The 14,019-nt window shown below is 49.4% G+C and overlaps 1 protein-coding gene across 4 annotated transcripts in view; it reads left to right on the forward strand.

The window, feature by feature from the left end:
* EXOC6B (exocyst complex component 6B) overlaps nucleotides 1–13,441 on the forward strand; it is a 304,536-nt gene extending 291,095 nt beyond the window's left edge. For all 4 annotated transcript variants that reach the window (XM_065633563.1, XM_065633564.1, XM_065633565.1 and 1 more), the window contains 2 exons: nucleotides 3,434–3,546; nucleotides 8,097–13,441. In XM_065633563.1, the coding sequence (XP_065489635.1) occupies nucleotides 3,434–3,546; nucleotides 8,097–8,223 (240 nt within the window). In that variant the 3' untranslated portion in view covers nucleotides 8,224–13,441. The remainder of the gene's footprint in view (nucleotides 1–3,433; nucleotides 3,547–8,096) is intronic.
* The last annotated feature ends 578 nt before the right edge of the window (nucleotides 13,442–14,019 follow it).

Below are 14,019 nucleotides of genomic sequence, written 5' to 3' on the forward strand. Positions count from 1 at the left end.
GGAGAAAGTGCTTCTTGGCCCCTGCTAAGGGGAGCCTGGAACAGCGCTGGGAACTGGTTCCCAGTTTAATTCTTTCTTTCCAGTATTGTCTTGCATCACCATTTGAGTATATGTGTATAAACCCAACTTCTTCTGTTTTGTTTGGGGTTTTTTGAGTACCTTTCTTTTGGCAACATATTCAAACCGTTCTCCATTTCTTTGTTTTTTCAGATATATAAGTGAAAATCTCCCCCATCTTGCAGCAAAGACGCTTCTCGTGCCCCGAGAAGCCGCAGGTTCACACCACGTCTGCAGCTTCCTGAGCTTATTTCACTTTCATATCATTGTGGTAAAAGCTCATCTTCTTTTTTTTTCCCCCCCCCGCTTCTTCTTTTCCTTTCCCCCCAGTGTATGTGCTGTCGAGTCTGATTTATAGGCTTGAAAAGGAGACTCTAGTTTGAAGAATTAATGGTATTTGCATATTTTATTTGGAATCTCCCTCGGCAGGCCCGCCGCAGCCCCGCGCCGCTGTGCAGGCGGGTTTTTCCTTTCCTTTTTTTTTTTTTTTTTCTTCTTTTTGGTCGTTCAGATTTAGCAGCGGAGGTGAAAAGTTTAAACAGTAAAACCAATAAAACCACATTTATGTGACAGATAAATGGTTTCGAGGAGGTTTGCCCCGAGCCGCCGGGCGGCCTCCTGCGCGGCCCTTCGGTGCACAAAGGTGCCGGCCCCGCTGTCCTCGGACCTGCCTCCCCGGCAAGATGGATGTGGGCAAACAGTTGTAAAATACACAGGTTATCCATCACTGTCGTGAAGCGGCCGAGGGGAATCTGGATCTCCCAGCACTTGGGGAAGGTCCGGCCCCGGGGTGGGAGTGGGTTTAGGATGGGGTTTGTTTAGAATCATTGAATTGTTTTGGTTGGAGAAGAGCTTTAAGACCACTGAGTCCAACTATTAACCTGATACTACCAGGTCCACCACTGCCCCATGTCCCTGAGAACCTCATGTCCGTCTGTCCAACCCCTCCAGGGATGGCGACTCCAGCACTGCCCTGGGCAGCCTGTTCCAATGCCCCACAGCCCTTTGGGGAAGAAATTGTTCCCCACATCCAACCTCAACCTCCCCTGGCGCAACTTGAGGCCGTTTCCTCTGGTCCTGGCGCTTGTTCCTGGGGAGCAGAGCCCGACCCCCCCTGGCTCCAAGCTCCTTTCAGGCAGGTCAGAGAACGAGAAGGCGCCGAACTGTTCTCTTTAGTGACCAGGGACAGAACCCAGGGAACGGCAGAAGATGTGCTGGGGAGGGTCAGTTGGACATGAGGAAAAGGTTCTTCACCCAGAGGTGCTGGACACTGGAACAGGCTCCCCAGGGAGGTGTCCCGGCCCCAACCTGACAGTGTTCAAGAAGAGACTGGACAACGTCCTCAGACACACGGGGTGACCTGGGGGGTGTCCTGTGCAGGGACAGGAGTTGGAACCAATGATCCTGTGGGTCCTTCCAGCTCAAGACATTCTGTGATTCTGTGATAAGATCTCCCCTCAGCCTCCTTTTCTCCAGCCTCTGCCGTCCCCTCAGCCTCCTGTTCATAACACCTCTCGATGCTTTTTATTTCAACTTCTCCTAACCCATTTCTAATCTTTGCCTTTTCATTTTCTTTCTTTTGTCCCTTCCTCCCGGGGCTTTGTTTCCACTCCCTGTGAACATCTACCTGCACTTTCTCTGGCAATAACCCATGCTGCTTTGTTCGTGGTTTGCCAAAGGCACGTTCAGCCCCCCCAGGGCCACCAGCAAGAGGACTTTGGTGCATTGGAGGGGGGGGATCCGATTTAGCCTGTACAACCATGCAGCTTCCTGCAGCAGCCAACAAACCCGACAGAAGAGTTTCGGCCCCGCTGTGTTGTGTGAAAAGAGCCTGTGAAATCATATTTAAGGTTGTCTCTTGAAGGTGCCCTTTGGGAAAAAAGAAAAAAAACTCCTGACGATGATGTTCAACTCGGGTTTGTAGTTAACACAATGGACCCGCCGTACAAAGCCGAGCGGGACCGCGGGCTGGAAAAGCCCCTCTTAGGTCCCGGCTAATCCGTCCCCCCCGCCAGCCCGGGGGATTGTTCCTGACAGCTTGTTTTCTTTGCCCTGACCTACATAGTCAAAAAGAATCTTGTTGCACATTTTTGTTTTGTACCTTGAGGTCTCGGAGGAGCCAAATCCCCTTCTTGGCGGGGCGGGATGTGTTGTTAAACAGTGCTGGGAGTCTCCAGGAAAACCATGGAGACGCGGGGACAATGAGCTCTCTATGGTCCTCGCTTGGCCGCAGGATGGTCCTTCTTCTCCGGGCTTCGGTGGTGGGCGCCGGGACGCGCAGACGCGAGCGATGAAGACGTCTGTGTGCTTGGCAGCCCGTCCTGCAATAGAGTGGTCACAGCGGCTCTCCAAGGCAGAAGGTTGGCGGGGGGAAAATGCAGCCACTCTTAGTTAACCTGTTTCAGATGATGGAGATGGAGGCTGCATCTCCTCCGTCCCCAGCTGCTCTCTCGTGAGTGGATGGAGAGGCGAGACCTCTTAGGAACTAGGAGGTCCTCATGTGGGAAGGACGTGGGAGCTTCTGGTGGGGTTTTAAGGAAAATGAGGATGTGAAAGTTGGGGGTGGAATGGGGCGTTTAGGAAAACTGTGCTCTAGTTTGCTCATCCCTCACCTGAATCAGCTGGGAGGGATGGGGTGCTGAGAGGGTCCTTTGCGGAGGTGAAGGGCTGCAGGTGTGAATTCCGGGTGTCTGGAGCAGGGACCGTGACACGCCTGGATTAATCTGCTTTTTCCTTCCCCCGCCGCCGGGGTCAGCGGTGGTTTCTCTAACAAACAGCTGGAAACCACCTGGGAATCCCAGTCTCCTGTGTTCACCTGAAATAAACCCCGGAGCTCCTGGATGGGTCTCACACCTCCCCGGGGAGCTCCTGTCATTAGAGACACGTACAAAGCGCTTGGGAGATGTTGAGATGGAGCGAACGTGATGAGAAAACCTTGCGGAATGGTTCAAATGATGCCGGGGGTTATTTGGGGGCAGAAGAAATTCGTGGTGACTTTGACATAGCTGAGAGCGTCGGGGCGCTGGGGCTCTTTGCCATCGACCCCCTTGGGATGTCTCAGTCCTCATAGCCCCTGTACCACTGGTCCACCCCAAAAAACAGAGATAACATAGCAGGAGTGAACTATGGCTCAATTAATATAGCCATACATCAATTAATATTAAATATTAATAAGTTAATAATGAACTATGGATATGTTAATAATGAAATATTAGCTGGATAATATTAAATAAATTAAGTCTCCAAACCATTTTTTGTGATTAACGCCACCTGCCCGGGATCTTTGCCAGCTTTCAGATAAACCACCTGCTCTCTCACCAGCTTTTTTCAAAACCTTTATTTTCTGTTTTATTTTTCTTTCCGGTGGTTGCTGCAGCTCTTAGATCTGTTCATCCAGTGGGACTGGTCGACGTATTTGGCGGACTACGGGCAACCCACGTGCAAGTACCTTCGCGTGAACCCGACGACAGCCCTCGTCCTGCTGGAAAAGTGAGTGCGGGTCCGGATTCCCGGTATAGTTTTCACCCCCCATCTCGCTTTGGGCAAGCGCCTGTTTTAGCAGCCGATTCCATCACGTGCGGTGCCTGGATGGAGCAGCCTGGAGAACAGGAGCTGAGGGGAGACCTTCTGATCTCTGACCTGCCTGAAAGGAGCTTGGAGCCAGGGGGGGTCGGGCTCTGCTCCCCAGGAACAAGCGCCAGGACCAGAGGAAACGGCCTCAAGTTGCGCCAGGGGAGGTTGAGGTTGGATCTGGGGACCAATTTCTCCCCAAAGGGCTGTGGGGCATTGGAACAGGCTGCCCAGGGCAGTGCTGGAGTCACCATCCCTGCAGGGGTTGGGCAGATGGAGATGAGGTTCTCAGGGACATGGGGCAGTGCCAGGGGTGGGTTATGGTTGGACTCGATGATCTCCAGGGTCTCTTCCAACCAAAATGATTCTATGATGTCAAACCCTCAAAATAATTTAAAGTTTGCTAGCCTGCGGGCACATATATCTCCCTTCTGTTGAATCTATGAAGGGGAGGGATCAAGTGCTAAAAGCCCAGCTATGGGACAGGGACAGTGTCTTTAGGTTACTGCTGGCTCCAAGGCTTGCTCTTAGCAAGGACATGCTCTTTGATAAGGGAAAAAATGGTAATTTTCCAAGAAGCTCATGCCATGGGCACTCCACCACTAGGTCTTGCATGGAGGAGCAGGTAGGATAAGCAAGTTGCAGTTAGGTTTGGTTACGTTTACCATGAAATCAGACCCTGAAGAGGAGTTTGAGTTGTTTTTTCTGGAGTTGCATCTGTGTTATCTGTGGTCCATGTAACCGCACCACCTCCTCCTCCACAGAGGAGAATAGCTGATTTCACAGCAACTCATGACATCCGAATGTTACCAATACAGTACACAGGGACTAAGCTTAGGTAGTCGCTGTGTGTGAAGCACCTTTATACATCATAGCATTGTTTTTATATACATATTTATATGTGCTGTGTAATATATTGTGCTATTCACAACATATTCGCAACCCAGCATCCATGATGCAAAAGCGTGAGGTGTATTCAGAGCGATCAGTAAAACGGTAAAACAAAGAGCTATCAAAAAACTGAGAGCTCGGACATGAAGCAGCTGGAAGAGCCAGGGAACTGGGAGCTGGGATCGGTGGAAGTTGATGGGAAAGTGGTGGGAGAGCAGGAGAGCAGCTCCGTGCTCCTGGCCATGTTCCCCAGGTAGTGCTGAACATGCCACATCCTTGCTCGACGGTGGTATTAGAAACCCACAAACCCCGGCTCGGTTTGCCAGCCTTCTCCCCGAAAGGGATCTCATTTGAAGGGCAATCTTCCCGTATCCGATTTGCTCTCTGGAGGCAGCCCTGGTGGAGTCACCGCGTTGGCATTCGCATCTCCCGCATCCTTGTGGTGCGGCATCACCTGCATGGCATCGCCGGCAAGGCATCGGCGGGCTCTGCCCTGTCCCGCCTCGGGCTTCAAGCCCTTTGGGGGTCTCTGTGCATCATCCACCAGCTCCAGCTCCCCCAGGACTCTGCACTGACCTGGCCGTAGCTCCAGGCACGTCCGCTCCCCCCTGCGCTCCGGTCCCACCTCCCCAGCCCTCTCCGTAGGCAGCCGAGCTTTGCCGACAAGGCGACGTGAAATTCCGATCCCCTGGCTCATTTTGTAACCTGTTTTCACCATTATCTCTTTTCCTAATCACACATCTCTCGTAGGATATCACGAGTGTAAGTATGCTGCTCGCTTGGGCTTTTACCCTCACCTTGCAGTGACTTTATTGTTTGATTTAAATGGAGCACTAAATGATCTAAATGCAAGCTGTCTTTGAAACGGTTCCCTCCAGTAACTTTATCGTCTCAAATGCACTAATTAGAGCTAAAAGAGGAGCTTTTACTCTGTTGCGCTTTTTTTCTTATAAATTAATTTAAACAAAGCTTGGCTCTTTTGAAGGTGATATTTGTTGACAGGGGTGGGGGCAGCGCTCAGCTCTCTCTTTCCCTTCCTCTTACTTTTAATTTGTGCGCTAATGCACAGGGACCACGTTACAAACCCAGGGTCGGTTGTCCCAGGGCCCTGCAGGCACATGCTTAAAGAAATAAAAATATTGATCCTCCGAAGAGCTGCTGAGTGGCTCAAAAGCATTGCCTCCCTCCTTAAAAGCTGATATTCTTGGTGTTGGGATGCACCGCTTGATCAGGGACTGGGTGTTTCCTACAGCCAAATGATAGAAAAGAAACAGGACGGCATTTCTGAACAGCTTTGACACCGACCACGGTGTGGTCTCCTCGAGCAGATCTACAAGCTCAGCCTCTCCCCAAGATGCAGCTGATGCTGCCTCGTCCCTGGCACAACACACTCAGCTCTACAGGATTTTGTGTCCTGTAGGCAACTTAATTCATTAATAACACTTAATAGCTCAGTGCCTCTACCTTCACCATCCCTGGAGGTGTTTAAAAGACATGGAGATGAGCTCTTGGGGACATGAGCTAGTGGTGGACTTGGCAGTGTTGGCTTAAAGGTTGGACTTGGTGATCTTAAAGGTCTTTTCCAACCGGAACAATTCTATGGTTCGCATGATGTCTGGAGATACCAGCATCTCGCCTCCCTCCCAGACGCTTACCCCAGTTTAACAGATCCACCTACATGGGTTTGTTGTGGGATCAGTGCTCTGGCTGCTTTTTCATCCCAACTCAGTAGCTTTATCCATGCAACTCCTTTCTAATCATTGAAACGTGCAAAGGTTTCCTGGCATACAACATGTGTTACTTCAGAAACATTTCATGGACCTGAGCAGCTCCCGTGGGATTGGAAATGGCTCTGAGGATGCCCAGAGGGCTCTTAGGGCAGAGGATGCTCTGCTGTGAATTCCCCTGGGGGTACCAGAGATGGAGAGTGACGGGTACAGCTCTGGGCGGAGGTTTCTGAAGGTCCGGCTTTACTTTCAGTGCCTCTGATGTCCCCACGTAGCCTGTGAAATAGAAACAGAGCTCTCAGCCCTCCTGGTAAAATGGTTTGAGATCCAGTGGAGCCGTACAGCACTGATGGAGGTGTCCCGCGGGAGGATGGTTATTGCCAAAATTCATGATACGGTGACACCTCTAACCTGTGCGACTCGAAAACTGCAAGCGCTCTCCGCTTCTTGCAGCGGAGCAGCTGGCAACCTGCTTCGGTTAAAAAAAAAACAGAGAAAGAAAAAAAATAATACAGATTTTGTTGAATCAAAGTGCTCCAAGCTATCTTGTTACTGTTGGGAAAGCAGCTTGGTTGTCATGCTGTGTCTTTAGGCACTTAAAACTTTAGCAAATCAGCCTCTGGGATAAAGTTGTTATCCTTGTTTCCAGTTCCAAGCTGGATGTTTTGGGGAACATTTCAGATTCCCTTTGGCTCTTTCTAGGAAGATTGAAGCATGAAAACCTTTAGGGTTTTTTTTTTCTTCTTTTTTTAATTGGATAAATAAGTTTCAAGAGGTTTGATTTGTGCTCAGTTAACTCAACCCCCCCCTGGTTTGATCAAGTGCCAACTTCCCAGGCTGTGTCCCAGTCACTTTAATGCTTCGTTTAGGTCCCCAGAGCCAAAAATATAAACTTATGTGACTCATCCAAAGCCATCTACCTCTGCCAGATCTGATCCACCGAGAAAATCATTTACAAATTGTGAAATTACAAAAGAGCGGTGCCGGCTGAGAACCAGCGGTTGGATGTTGGGAGCCTGATGCCTTCAGGAGCTGTGGAAGGGTTGACCTTTCTGGCGTGGTTTCCCTTCCTGACACATGCCCTGTGTAAAGCTGATGCTTGGAGAGTGCAACGAGACCTGGTCCCCCCCCAAAATCTGTATCGGCGGATGCGAGCGTGCATGAACCCCCAGCTTTGCATGGCAGAGAGAGATGGAGCTCCACCAGCTTCGCCTTCAGGTCCTGTCCCACCACCCGCTACTTCTTGGAGACCACGTGGAGACCAGTGCACCACCTTGTGTATTAAATGTAATTTTAATACAAATCTCAATATTTTTAAATTGGGAAAACCAGTGCTGGACTCCTTCCTTTAATATAAATTTATTATATAATATTGCGTAATATTTTAAGTTCACGACCCCAAAACTTCATGGCTGCGCAAAAGCTGCATCTCTTGGCTGCATGCAGTGCACCATTTCTAATAAGAAGCCTTAATGCTCTGGATTTGCTGCTAATTTTAAAATTTCCTCCTAATATGACAGCATTGTCATCTACTGCTTCACGAGATGCCGCAGGGACATTGCAAAAGCTGTTTTGGAAGGGGAGAATGAGAGGGTTTAGGGTTTCGTGGGGTGTTTTGGCACCAGAGACAGATTCTGCGGCGATATTGGCTGGGATTAGTGGGGTTTAAAGCAAAAATGCAAACTGTAAAGCCTGTACATGGCTTGCCGTGCCCGTTTTTACCCAAAACCGTGATAAAAATTGGAGCAGAGCCCAGATACGGGCACATCACATGCGAACCCTTCGCGAGGCTTGGTTGCAACGTTGAGCAGCGATAACGCCTGTTCCATAACCTGTTTCTGCTCTGCGCAGGATGAGAGACACGAGCAGGAAGAACAACGTTTTCGCCCAGTTTCGGAAAAACGAGAGGGACAAGCAGAAGCTGATAGACACCGTGGCCAAGCAGCTCCGCAGCCTGATCAACAGCCACCACTCGTGAGGGACCCGAGGAGCTCCTGCCCGTCCCCGCTCTGCAGCCTTCCACGTGCCTGGACTTGGGATTCTTGTGCAAAGAGAATATATATATATGTATTTTTTTATTCACCTGTATAGTATTCATGAAACCTACCCCCGACGACAAAACGTTTCTTGTTAAACAATCCCGGGGAAGGTGGATGGCGCCGCTTGTGAAGGTGCTGTCAGGAGCCTCCTATTATAAACTCCTATTTTCAGGGGTTTATAAAGTGACGGTAAATCCTGAAGTGTGAGAGAGAAGTTCGCAACCAGACTATTTTCTTTCTTTTCTTTTTCTTTTTTTTTTTAAGAAGCCAAATTGAAAGAATCAGTCTGACTTCCTTTTAACTTATTCAGTTGCAGAACAAATGAAAACAAAAAAATACAGGGAGGAATCATGGTTTCAGGTTCTTCTTACGGGCTCCAGTAAAAGGAGCACATGTTTAGAAAGTCACCCCTTAGCTTGTCTTGCCAACTTGCATATTAGATTTAGGTAGGAAAAGAGGCAAACTGATTTCCCAATGTTTCTCCTCTTTTTCCTGGAAGGGCTGATTTCCACCTTTAGCTGGAGCCGCAACCCTTTCCCTTGCTTCTGTAATCAGCATCACCACCCTCCGAGCTCCATCTCTAGGACCTGCCAGTGTCTTTTGGATCTGCACTGAGTGTAGAATGGCTTAGAAAGCTGCCTTGTTAATTAAATTTGGAAAGGGAGAGCCGGAAAGTGTTCTGGCGGGGTGTCCTGGTGCTGGGATGCTGGGGGTCGCATCCCACACGGGTGGGTAGCAGGAAAGGAGGGATGCTCGGCAGAGACAGCGCAGACTTGGCTGTCCTGGTGTCCAGGGTTATTTTCCGATCTTTGCACCTCTTTTCCACGCTGATGTCCCATCTCGCCTCTCCTCCTGACACACCAGAATGGGGTAAAGTCCCCCTGCTTCCCACGAGCGCCCTGTCTCGCACCGTGCGAGGAGCAGCCCTGCAAAACTCGCCGCTGGGCAGGATGGTGAGAATGAACCTCCTGGAGGTCCCCGAAGTAGAGATGCCCCATGGAGCAGCATTGCTCAGCAACTCCCAGCTTGAAAGTGCATACGGACAACGTTCTTCTCTCTTGCTCTGAAGGTGCCCAAACATCATCTGCTCAAATCAAGACAGTAGCGCTACCAACAGGACTTGAATCCCAGGATTCAGATTACAGCGAGAGGGGACTTTCACCCTTCTCATTACCTGGTTGACTCTAATTACCACAGGTGAAAGCTTATCCAGCTTGTTCCTCCACCTCCTGAACTCCAGTGTTAAAGGGAATTAAAATCTTCCTTGTGTGTGTTACGGCCTTGACGGTGCTGGTTCAGCAGGGACACGAGTCATGCCCATTTCCTACCCTTGTTTGGAGGTGGTGAGTGCTCAGCCCTCAAACCACTTCTGGAAACAGTGGGAAGTTCCTTCTCCTTCTCCTTCTCCTTCTCCTTCTCCTTCTCCTTCTTTCTCCTTCTCCTTCTCCTTCTTCTCCTCTTCCTCCTCCTCCTCGTCCTCCTCCTTTATTCCTTCTCCTTCACATCCCTTGGCACAGACTCCTGGAGCTACGAAGGGCCAGGACTTGCTTAAATGTCACCACGTGGCGTTTCCACAAGGGCAGCAGCACTTTCTTGGCGCATTCAGTCCCTTCGCACTCTGCCCACATGCACTTTTTGCTTGGAGTTTCTCACCTGAGGAGCTCTTCTAACACGAAAGCTCAGAATGCACAAAGGGGATGGTGCTTTATCTTCCCTCCTTGTTCCTCAGCAATACTTTTTGTTTGCTTTTTGATAAGGGTACGTGTTAAATAACCCTGAAAGTAAATAGACACGTTGTCAGCAGTGACCTTCTGGGGCTGTCGTCCTGTCCCAGCAGTCTCCAGCCACAAGGACCAGTGAATTATTTTCATTAATAAGAAGGAAGAACCAAACCCGGCCTTATGGTTCCTTGCTTTTGGGTGGGGATCAGAGGTTATGTTTTTCTTAACGCCTCTTCAAAGTACATGTAAGAAGGTTGGAGGAAAAAAGAAGCAACTGAGTGAAAGCTGATGTTAGCGTGGCCAGAAGGGGATCATCTCCACAGATACATCTCCATATGACCCAGCAAAGGCTTTCAGAAGGACAGGTGAAAATGAACTTGGTCCATTCCCTGCTGGAGACCTCCCTCCTGCTCTCCAGAACACTGGACCTGAGCATGAACCAGCCTGGGCTTGGTCTTGGCATCCCGAATCCTGCGCGACCGAGAAGGAAGAATTGCCTGGCTTGCTGGACTCCGAATTTCTGGGGAAGGAAGCAAACTGGTCCTTATGGTCCTGGCAGCGATGGGAGAGCCTTTAGCCCTCCAGCCAAGACATGTCCCACAAGTCGCAGGACCACAGGACGCTTTTGTTTCTCCTCCCCATCCCTCGGCAGTGTCACCATGGGAGACGTGGGGACAAGGGTGTGAAGTGGGGGCAAAAGCAGGTGGGATCCTCTGGTTCAAGCATCAAACCTGAGCTCCTACCTGGAGGCTGGAGGTGGAAACAAAAATCCCAATGGAGACAGTAACGGGGGAAGCTCCACTCCACAGGGCACTTCGGTTGAGGGCCATTAAATAGTAACAAGCACTTTAAAATCCTTCAGAATCAAGCTGCTACAGATGCTGGCAACGGCATCACCGAGCGTGACACATAAGGCACCCCAGCATTTCCAGTTTTTATTAGTGGGAGGATAGACTGTCAAACACAATTTTTAATGGCTTTTGTCAGCCGCTGGCTTTGCTGCTGGGCGAGGAGGAGCTTTGCAGCCCAGGATGTTTTTCCTCTGCTCCGTGCTAAGTGTGGGATGAAGGGAGAAGGAGCAAACACTGCCGGGCAGCATCGCCTCCGGACCCCGAAACACTGGGAAAGGGCTTTGTGCTGCTCTAAAAATCATCCAGCTCCTGCCACAGCCTTGAAACTCTGGTTTTTTTTTTTCCCCTAAGGTGTAACCCCTGCATTGCACTCCACCTGTATCAAAACCCCAAAGCACCTGGGGCTTGAGGCAAGACCTTATTTCAGCTGCTCCAGCCACCTCCCAGCCATCCTCATCCCACATCTGGGCTTTCCCACCCATCTGCACCAAGGTTTAATTATAAAAAAGGAGCGACACGGCGTTGCCATCCCTGCCTAGGGTGGATTTCCTTGCTCCTTTAAGCTCTGCTCGCAGAGGCCGGGATTGGGATCCTGCAAACCGGCTCCTGGCGCTCAGGGCTCACTGCTGGGAAAGGCAAACTCGGCCAAGGGAAGAGATTCAGCGAGTTTCTGATTTCGGGAGGTCAAGCGCCTAACCGCAAGTCACGGAACGGGATGAAAAATGGCATTTTGGTGCTCTGGTCCTAATTAACTTTTTGTTCCAAGAGATGCAGTTCCATCCCTTCAAAATAAAATTAATCTTTTAAACAGATTGCTTAAAAAGCCCTGGAAGACATTTAAAATCCCCTCTAAATCTCTTACTAATGATTGGTATCCTCCGATACGGATGGTATTGCTTACGAGGGAGAGGTTGTTGCTATAAATTTATAAGTGGGGGTGGGAAACGGGGGCAGAACCTGCTGCTGTGATCAAAGATTTGCAACCCCCAGAACAAATAATGCTGCTATTAACACCTCCATGTACATACATTGAACCTTCCTTAGATTTTTTTTTTTAAGCAGTGGCTGTAGAAAAGACTGGGTCATCTCCCCCTCCTCCCCCACCCAGCAAACACAGTTCAGCATCAATGGGAAAAAAAATATATATATTAACAAAAAATACAAGTTTGGCTTCCTGAGAAGCATCTGCACATCTTTGTAATCTTCAGAGGCTCTGCAAGGCAGCCCAGGGATTGGGAATAATTGTATATAAGGGCAGAAACTGTACCTATACATTAGGGGGGTGGCCTCTGATAGACACCAGCGTGTGTGAAAGGGAGGAGGAGGTTTTTTCTGGGTGTGGGGGGTTTTTTGTTATTCCTAGGGCTGGAGTTCAAGTCAGATGCTCTTGGCAATTTTGCACTTTGTTCTACATCCAACTGCAGCTCTGGCGATGCGGGGCGGGGGAGAAGCCGGACGGTGCTTTGTTCGAGGGGCTGTTTTGGTTTTGTTTTCTTGAAAATCAGCTGCTTTTGTGCCGCTACGAAAATGGGTGTTTGGGCAGAAGGCGTGGATGTTTGCAAACTGTTTGCAAGATGCTGGAAGGCAGTGTGGAAAGCGGGGGGGGTGAGATGGAGCATCCCGCGCCAAAGCTGTTTTTTGGGTAAAATCTTTTACCCCCCAAGGTAGCGATGGTGAGATGCGGCGGGTGAGGGAGGTGTGTGTCCCTCCAGCATCCCTTCAAACCAGGATTCACACCCCACGCAAGGAAGTCTTTGCCCTTGGTTGGTTCCTACCTCTCCGCCACACCTCTGTTTGGCTTTTCCCTTGAATTCCACGTTGGGTTTGGTGCTTTTTTTTTTTGAAGCATCAAGTGGTTTGGAGCATCAAACCACCCTCCCACACCCCAGCTGGGGGCAGGTCCCATCCCCGGGTGCTGTGGGGTTTTTTGGGTGTCTGCACCCCATTTTCTTAGTGCCATGAGCCCCCTCTGTGTGTTCCCCCCCAGCAGCAAAACTCCTGTGTTTATCACTCTGCTGGGGAGCTCGAAGGGAACACGACTCACAAATAAATCCCATCACAAATGACTTCAAGATGGGCCCATCTCAACTGGGAAAACTGAGCGTTTTAAGGGAAGCGACCCAAATACGCCCTGCTCCGGGTGGGATTCACCCCAAAAAGCAGCGGATGGAGATGGGGGGTGCTCAGGTTGTGACCTGGGGACCGGTTGATGTCCCTCATCCCTCTGATTTTATTTTGACATGAGAACACCCCCCATCCCCATCCACCGTGTCCACTGGCTGCTTCTGTTGCCTTTTTTCAATATTTTTTGGGGGGAAGGACATAATTTTGTAAACTAATGTGGTGAAAACAGCTTTTTTTGCACAAGTCATTGCACAATAAGGGGAAAATTTAGTAAATTAGGTTTAACTTTAAAGGGAACTTTTTTTTTATTGTTAAAACTCACTCGCAGAGCTACTGATTAAAAGAAAAAAAGAGATGGACTGATTTAAAAATGGACTGCATGGTTTACAGGTTAAATTGCGTTAGAAATTAGCATGTTGATTTTGACTGTACATTTATCCTGTTGTAACTTCTATTAAACAATACAGCATATAACTGTTTCAATAAGCGCCTGGGCTCGCTCTGTGCATCACTGGGAAGGCACCGCCTTTGCCTTCGCCTCGCTGGAAAAAAACAAATCCTGAATCCCGTAAAACACAAAATCCGACATCTCTTTTGTACAACCAGCAATGATTTGATGCTGAAACACCCAGATCTGTGGATGGTCCCAGGGGGAACGACCCCTTTCCAAGCGCTGTGTTGCGTTGCTGTGCCGTGAGCCAAAGCCAAGTTTTGCCCAATTCGGTGGCTGTTTTAATTGGTTTCTGCCAGAAACCAGCATGATTAAACCCAAGCCTGGAGTTGAAGGAGTAGCCGCCTTGCTCTCATTGATTACATCAAGGTTTGCATGTGGGGAAAGTGAACCCAAGGAGGAATTAAGGCTTTGGAGGGCAGAGCAGAGATAATAAACAGTTTATTGCGGCAGAGAGGAGGGGGTCGCATGAGCTTTCTATGGGAAATCTTTTTGCCCGCTCACATTGTGTATTTTCTTTCATGGTATTTGTCATCCTTTACGATTTGATGATTATATTAGCATGTTTTGGGGGGTTTTTTGTTGGTT

Source organism: Caloenas nicobarica, chromosome 4, assembly GCF_036013445.1.
Source record: "Caloenas nicobarica isolate bCalNic1 chromosome 4, bCalNic1.hap1, whole genome shotgun sequence".
NCBI classification, from domain to species: Eukaryota; Metazoa; Chordata; class Aves; order Columbiformes; family Columbidae; genus Caloenas; species Caloenas nicobarica.